The sequence below is a fragment of the Glycine soja genome, chromosome 16 (genome assembly GCF_004193775.1).
Source record: "Glycine soja cultivar W05 chromosome 16, ASM419377v2, whole genome shotgun sequence".
NCBI classification, from domain to species: Eukaryota; Viridiplantae; Streptophyta; class Magnoliopsida; order Fabales; family Fabaceae; genus Glycine; species Glycine soja.
In genome coordinates this window covers 19,078,137-19,085,954 of record NC_041017.1, presented here as the reverse complement: position 1 = coordinate 19,085,954, position 7,818 = coordinate 19,078,137, and the positions used below count along the sequence as shown (strand labels likewise).

General features: G+C 34.6%; 1 protein-coding gene across 1 annotated transcript; it reads right to left on the bottom strand.

The window, feature by feature from the left end:
* Nucleotides 1-706: 706 nt before the first annotated feature.
* Nucleotides 707-1,653, bottom strand: LOC114389214 (probable calcium-binding protein CML16). Its single transcript, XM_028349844.1, has one exon. It carries the CDS (start codon nucleotides 1,410-1,412, stop codon nucleotides 930-932), a length of 483 nt encoding a protein of 160 aa, XP_028205645.1. The 5' UTR covers nucleotides 1,413-1,653; the 3' UTR covers nucleotides 707-929.
* Between the last annotated feature and the right edge of the window lie 6,165 nt (nucleotides 1,654-7,818).

Below are 7,818 nucleotides of genomic sequence, written 5' to 3'. Positions count from 1 at the left end.
CAAAATAGTTTTCTGCATGTTATTGATATACTCATCTATGTATCTGACTGATCATATATATATATATATATATCGTTAAAAATATCATACGCACAGTTTAAAGCTTCCCAAGAACTTATAAAAGAATGTAACTCAAATTGGTATTTAAGGCACATTCGATCTGCTGAAGACCATCCTATGCATGTGGTCCAAGCATGTTTCATCCGGGTCGTAAACATTAAATAATTAATTTCCATACATAGTCTTACTAATTGATTAAGGATGACTGAGCATTCAAGGAAGATACTCAGAAGGTATCAATTGCCTCAATTACGTACTTAGAAGACCACCTAGAAACTTTGGAAGATCCCCTGAAAAGTAAATCAAAGGACAAAAAAATTACCTTCAAAGGAAAACGAAGACAAAAAAACCCAGTAATCTTTTCTTTTCCCAAATTTCGCACTAAGATTCATTGACGTAATCCATCGATCCTTCTATTTTTTTTTTTTTATTGAAACGTACGAACGCGTAATCTAATCATCTAATCTTCTATATTTTATTTTAATTATTCAACTGTTTCTCAACGTACGGTTTAGGACGTGCAAGAAAAGTCTTCAAGGTTGTTGCAGGTGAGAAAAACCGATTAAAACACAAAAAATGTAGAGATTAAATTCCATTTTCTAATTAAAATTAAAGTGAAACACCACCACCATCAACAACAACTGCATTCAAGAAAAAAGTGAATTATGTATTTACAAGTTAACAGTTAGTCAATCCTTGAATCCAAAGGCAAAATAAATAATATTCGTTTCAAAATATCCCTTAATTATTTATCTTTGTTCGATCTCCTTGCCTTTACACCAACGTACACGTACCCTAAAGAAAACACAAAAAAATAAAAAGGGTTACACAAACATACGAAATTATTAGCCCCGTATTGATCTAGCCATCTAGGCGACCTTGACGCCGAGAAATTCAGCGGCGGATTTGGCCATGAGGGCGGCGAACTCGTTGAAGCTAATGACGCCGTCGCCGTTGCTATCGGCCTCAGCCATCATGGAGGCGAGCTCGCGGTAGGTGAGTGGCTGGCCCATCTTCGCCATGGAACCCGCGAGCTCGCTGGCTGTGATGTAGCCGTTGCCATCACGGTCGAAAGACCGGAAGACCTCGAGGAGCTGCTCCTGGTTGATGAGGACGCTCTCGGTGAGGTCAGGCATGATGGCATGCACGAGCTCGTCGAACTCGATGTAGCCGTTGCCGTTTTCGTCCATGTTAGAGAGGAGGGCGTAGATTTCGTCGCCGGTGGGTTTGATGCCCAGGGACCGGAGGAGCGCCGCCAGCTCCAGGTGGGTCAGGCTGCCGTCCTGGTCCATGTCGAAGCGCTTGAATATGTCGTTCAGTTGCTTGATTTGGTCGGTTTCGAGCATGGACATCGTTGTTGGTGGTGGTGAAAGAAAAGGAGATCAATTAAGGCCTAGCTACCTAATGGGGGTGTCTTGGTTTTTGGATTTGGTTTTGAATAGTGGGTTTTTTTTTTCTTTAATTTTGTTCGGTTATGGATGGAGAGAAGAATGCTAGGTTTGTTTTGGTGTACGTCTTGTGATGTGTATGACAATGATAGATCACGCTTGGCAATTTGGAATGATTCAAAGGGGTGGATGGAAAGCGCGTTGTTGGTTAAAGAAAAAGAGTAAAATCTAAAATGTAGAGAAACCGTTAGGAAATAAATAGCGGTATGATAACGTCAAAGATCCACGGATGGAGGGGTAACTTGTGTAGAAACTTGTGGAAATATCTGTGTAGGATAAGGCGCTGGATTTAATCCATATTTGGTTGGAATTAATATCAAGAAATCATCGTATAAAATGATATATAAAAATAATTCATTTCGACAAAATGTTAAAACTTTGGATTCGGTCAAATTATCTCACGGTCAAAATAATATCAATACTATGTGAGAAAACTTGGTTTTGGACATATGAAAGATAATCCAGATTTGCTTAACTCAAAATTTAGAAAAATTGTACGGTTGGCTGTCTAGCGATAGCACAAAATGTAGGGCCTAGTTGGTGTTGGGAATTTTTTTCTTACAGTTGGCATATTATTATCCGATAGCAATGCATGAGACTCGTGCTGTCGTGCTTGTATTGGTGCAGGTCAACATTATTTCAAGGTAAAAATGTCTTGAGCAAAGAGAAATTATTGTACAGACACAAACTCAACTATCACTCTTAGGGATAATTAATGAAAAATTTACACCTAATTAATAAAATTTAAAAAATACTAACTTATAAAATAAATTTAAAAAAATAGAGAAACTTACGCTCCCTCTATGTTTTGCTTAAAAGTCTTCCTCTCACCTCTATAGGTTGTTGAGTGTAGATCAATAGGTATGAAGCATGGAGTCGTGTGTGTATATATATATATGGGGTGGGTAAACGGGTCCAGGTCTATGGACTGGCTTGCGGGGTCTACAGTCTGCGCGAGTTACAGATCAATTTTTTTAAACGGTTCATGATTATGTCATATTTTTTGGGTTCGTCACGCTCAATCCTTGGACTATGCGGGTTTAGCCCGCGGGGTCCGCGAATTTCCCGCAGTCTCCATTAGGTTTGATTTGTGTGACTCTAACCGAAATGATAAAGATTTAAAGATAAAAATAAAATATTTAAATTAAAAGATAATAAAGATAATAGAAATGAAGGATTAAAATAAAAAAGATAAATAATAACATGTTAAAAATCTTCCTTTTTGATATTTTCTCGATCTCTTTTTATCCTTTTCATATCTGCAAGTCATAAATAATAAAAATATCAATTCTTATTATTTAAGCTAAAAATAATTGTTAAATAAATATTTTTAAAGATATTTCAATATATTTTTATTATAAAAATAACTCAGATCATATTTAGCCATTATCATTGTAGCAGGCTAACACTTTTTTTTTCTCACAGTTTGTTTCTACCATGCAGTCACGCACGCGAGTCATACGATTCTTTTCGTTACACGAAAAACAAAACGTGACTCTTTCTGTATTGAACTTAATTTGATTGTATTGTATTTTTATTAAAATTGAAATTCTTTTAAAACTAGGCCCGCGCTGACCGGCCAGTTTGATCCGCGGGGTCCGCGAGACGGGGACGAACCAATTTATTTGATTTGTGTAAGAAACAGAACGGACTGGCTCGGTCTGTTGCCAATACGGACTTATGCAGACGGACCTTATATATATGAACATGATATTAAGATTCATATATAAACATGATAATAAGTCTTAAAATAAAATGCTAAGCGTCATGATATTTCATAATTCAAAAAATCTAATAGAAATCATCGTAGTAAAAAATCTCAAAAAAATGAAATACTAAATCTATCTAAATAATTTCCCTTCCTTGGTTATTATTATTGAAAAAATATAACTTTTAACTCTAGTTAATTAAAAAGTGAACTACATATCCCTTTTATTATCAGAAATTCATATCAACATGCATTCATACCATCACAATAAAAATGATGCTTCTAACAACCTCAACTATCATATATTAACAAACATCACAAAATCAAGGCTTGACACAAATATTCCCCTGCAAGAAACAAATTTTTACAATCACAACACACATAATAAGCCAATCACACTTCTGAATTAATTAATAAAGCTTCAATAATATGCTAAGAAATTAATAAATTTAAAACTGACTATACTATAAAGAAAAATTATCATTATTCATTCAGGGTAAGTAACCCAAGTTACCCATTACCCAACGCACATAAAAAAACAGGGGAAGAACCCAACGCACATGGAAACGGGGGTTTGAACTTCGAACCAAACGTACATAGAAACAAAAGGAAAAAGAAAAAAGACACTTGGTTCGTCTGTGAAAGTTGCGACGGCGTGGTTCAACCCGGTGCGACAAACTGGTGCAGTGGTGCGACAGTGCAAGTCTTGCGACAACATGGTCTAGTGCGAGGTTTGCGAGATTGCGACTACGTTGTGAGTAGTGCGACTACGGCGCGAGTTGTGATATGCCTGCAAGAACGGTGGACAACATCGATGATGGCATGGTGGTTTGACGACGCCGGTGAAGGACGGTAGACGGAAGCTGGTTGGAGTTCAAAGGACACCAGTGGATCGTGGTTTCGTAAACAAGAAGGCAGAAGCACAGTGAAAACTGAAAAGTCGAAACGTGTGTTGCAATTTTTGTTGTTAAATGAAATTTCAAATGAAAAAAAAAAAAGAAAAAGAAAAGAAGAGGCGTGTCCGCTAGGCCGTGTCCAAATTGCCGCACTCAAAAAGTGGGCCGTGTCGGACACCGCGACGCTGCCGCGTTCATGTCGTGTCTGTGTCAGAAACGCCTCCAACATGCGGAAGCGACAGTCGATCGCCGTGCTTCTCAACACCTTTGTTACGTTTGCCTCCATTGTTATTGATGATGATCAACCAAAACACTCTTTATTTAATAAACCTTGCACTTAATTTGGGAATTTTTTATTCTGCCTCCACTTTCAATTGTGTTCAAATTGTGTATTCCTTATCTCAAATTTATAATTCCTTTTTCCCCCCCAAATTTTACCCCTAAATTCAGTGGATTAATGATACGTTGATGGTTGGTAAAAAGAAAATTAATTGCCAAAGGGGAGTGAAGGTATGTCATGCCCGGTGTATTATTTTGACAACATACTGGAAATGTGCAAGCATTTGCACATATGCTATGCTCATAGTAGTGAATCTCCATATTGTATGCATTATTTTAGTCGACTTTGAAGATTGATTTGGCTAACATACATTCATTGTCCATTTAAATGGAGCCAAGCGTGGCAACAATCTTAATTGGCAGTGAGCAGCCACGAAGATGAGAGGAAGGAGTTTTTTTTTTTTTTTTTTTGGGGGGGGGGGGGGGGGGGTAATGTAGGAAGAAGGAGTTTAGATAAAAGTCAGACGGAATGTGCGCTTCTTTTTTTTTATTTTAATGTTAACTTTTTTTCATATTTTACAACCTGCCATTTTTAATTTTATTTAATTAGGTGTAACTTTCTCATTAGTTGTGATTAAAATCGAGGTGTTAAATTTGTACCTACACAAGAATTTCAAGATCGAATAACCGAAGAATTTCTGATTCCAGCATTTTTTTTTACACTTTGACGTATTTAGTGCATGTTTGTATACATGTTGGAGTTAGTTGGCAAATGTTTTAAAATATCATTTTGTGTGAAATAAGAATTTAACGCTTTTGCTTAAACAATGACTCGATATAAATAAAAAATACAATAAATAAAAAAAATTGGTTTGAGCGGTTTAGAATGAAAAAACAAATATGCTAATAGTTGTAATAATCATTAGGAATCTAACCCAATTGTTTGAATAAGGTGTGTTAATTGTTGTAAATTCTTTAGTACCTATATTTAATTTTTATTGATATACAAAAAAATAATTTGTAATTATTGGATACATATTAGATATCTCATCAAATTTTCCATCTCATAAATGTTTTTTTTTTCACGTATCCTCACAATCCTTTCTTGATTTTTAAATCTTGATCTAGTTTCTTGAATGAGTTCATTTGTCAAGGTGAAAATAAGCTTGTCATAAACGATACGCTATATAAGAATGTCATTTAATGTTATGTTTATTTCCACCTCCTACGTGATAATTAGTTCATTCTTCTTCTTAGTAACTTGATCCACCTTCAGAAGCGTATGAAGAGTTATAAAAGCAAACATCAAAACAAGGGGGAGTTGAATTGTAATTTTAGAAATTTTCTAAACCTTTTTCAAAAACACAAAGCTTATCATCTAAAAACAACTTTGAAAGACAAATAACATATTTTTACAAACAAACACAATCAGAGAATTGAAACTAACTTTGTAAAAACATATTTTCAAAGCACAAAATCAAATTCAATCTGAAGATCAAGTAAACAAAGAAAGAGATAAATATCATAAGTAAGAATTTGTGTACTTGTTCGTCTCTACCGTTGAGACCACATCTATTTCTCGACAAACCACCAATTTTCACTAACTTCACAAAGTTACTAGTATTTTTCATAGTCATTTCTGGCTCTTACAAACCAAGCTTGAACAACCCAATATTATTTGTCCTACTAAGTCACTGTTGGATCTAAAACAAAACAAAAGATTGGTTGTTTGTTAGGATCACTGACTAATTCTTAATCATCTCACAAATGGATATGAAATCTAAGTTCTTAGTCTTTTCTCTCAAGATGTTCAAGGTGTGTTGAGATGCTTTGAACTTTACAAGAATATGTAGAAATCTGTACATAAGAATTCAAAACGTTAGCACATAGGTTCATGTCCCATTTCTTCAAAGCTTCTGGTATTTATAGTGTAAATATGAAGAGTTTATGAAGACTTTGTAACTCTTAGTTTTTGTTGATGATGAGTCGTAAAATTTATAAACACTACTTGATTGGGATGATTGTTACTGCATTAATTCTTGATTGTGTGTGATATTATGCATACATGCCTTCTAGACTAGGAAATGTAATTCAACATGTTTTAAATGATTGACATTGCATTGATTCATGGTTTTTAGCCTTGAAGAGTTGAAGTTCTCGTTATTTAGTTTTTTAAAATCTCTAAGTTTCAACTCTGCATCAATATAATTGGCTATATGTTGATATAGTAGACTAGATCAATCCTTTGTTATTTTAGAATTGAGATTGGTTCATATTTAGTCAACTATCTTTAGTATCTAATAAACTATATCGGGTTTCATGATTTTTCGTTTTTGCAAACAGTCAACTATATGGCAATATAATCGACTATTTGCTTATTAGGAAACCTAAGTGATGCGAAGAACAATGTAGTTGACTATCTCTAGGGGGCAATCGACTATATCTATTATGAGGTTATAAAAATAAGTTTTTTGAAGGACTTCATGTGTGACACTTTTTCTCCCATATTTTACACTACGTTTTTCATTAAGAGAGTTATAGAACCTCTAAGCACCATCACCACTTTGATCCTTAATTGGAAACATCCTTTTACATTGGGTGCAATGGATCTTTGCAGAGGATCACGAAGGGAAGTTGATACTACAAAGGAAATGTTTTCAAACTTTCACATCTTTAACATATCAAGTGAAATCTTTCCTTAATCTGCAATTTTTTATTTTTGTTTCATTGAGTAGGTTTCTCAATGGTGTGCATGTAGTGGGTTTTCCACATGTAGGTTTATTTCTTAATAGGTTTTCAAGAGTTTATGCATTTGTGGTGTGCATTTGTTTATGAGTTTGGTTGTAACTCAAAGATTATAGTGGAAAGATCCTAGTGGGTTAGTATGGATCAACTGGATGTAGATTTCCTAGAAATTAAACCTGTATAAGGTATGTGTAGACCTTTTTCTCTATCCCTTCAACTCTTCGTTGCTTATTCGTTAAGGTTCTTAACACTTGGTTTTTTATATTTGCTTGGTATCTTTGTTTAAACCATAATTTGTGTTAAAAGAAAACATAAAGGGTGTTTACAACATATCTTACTCTCTTGGATTTATTGGATTAAAGGAAAGGATTTTACGAAAAACTTTGATTTGGGTATAAAATTGCTTTAAAACCAATTCACCCCCTCTTGTTTTGTGGTTTCTTGTGCCATTATTTCTAACATATAGGTCTTCTTCAACTAGTGTCTATTGTGTCTAAACAGATAGAAATCTTCACTTAAGTTTGCGTATGAAGATTGTGGATGTTGGAGCATTTAATGCTTATTAAATACTCGTCCTTCTTCATGTTGAAAAACCAATTTCTTTAGCTACCTTTAAGAACACTTAAGCAAAAAATCACTTGTTTTTCATCAAAACAAGTCTGTCATAGCAGTGCACATCTTT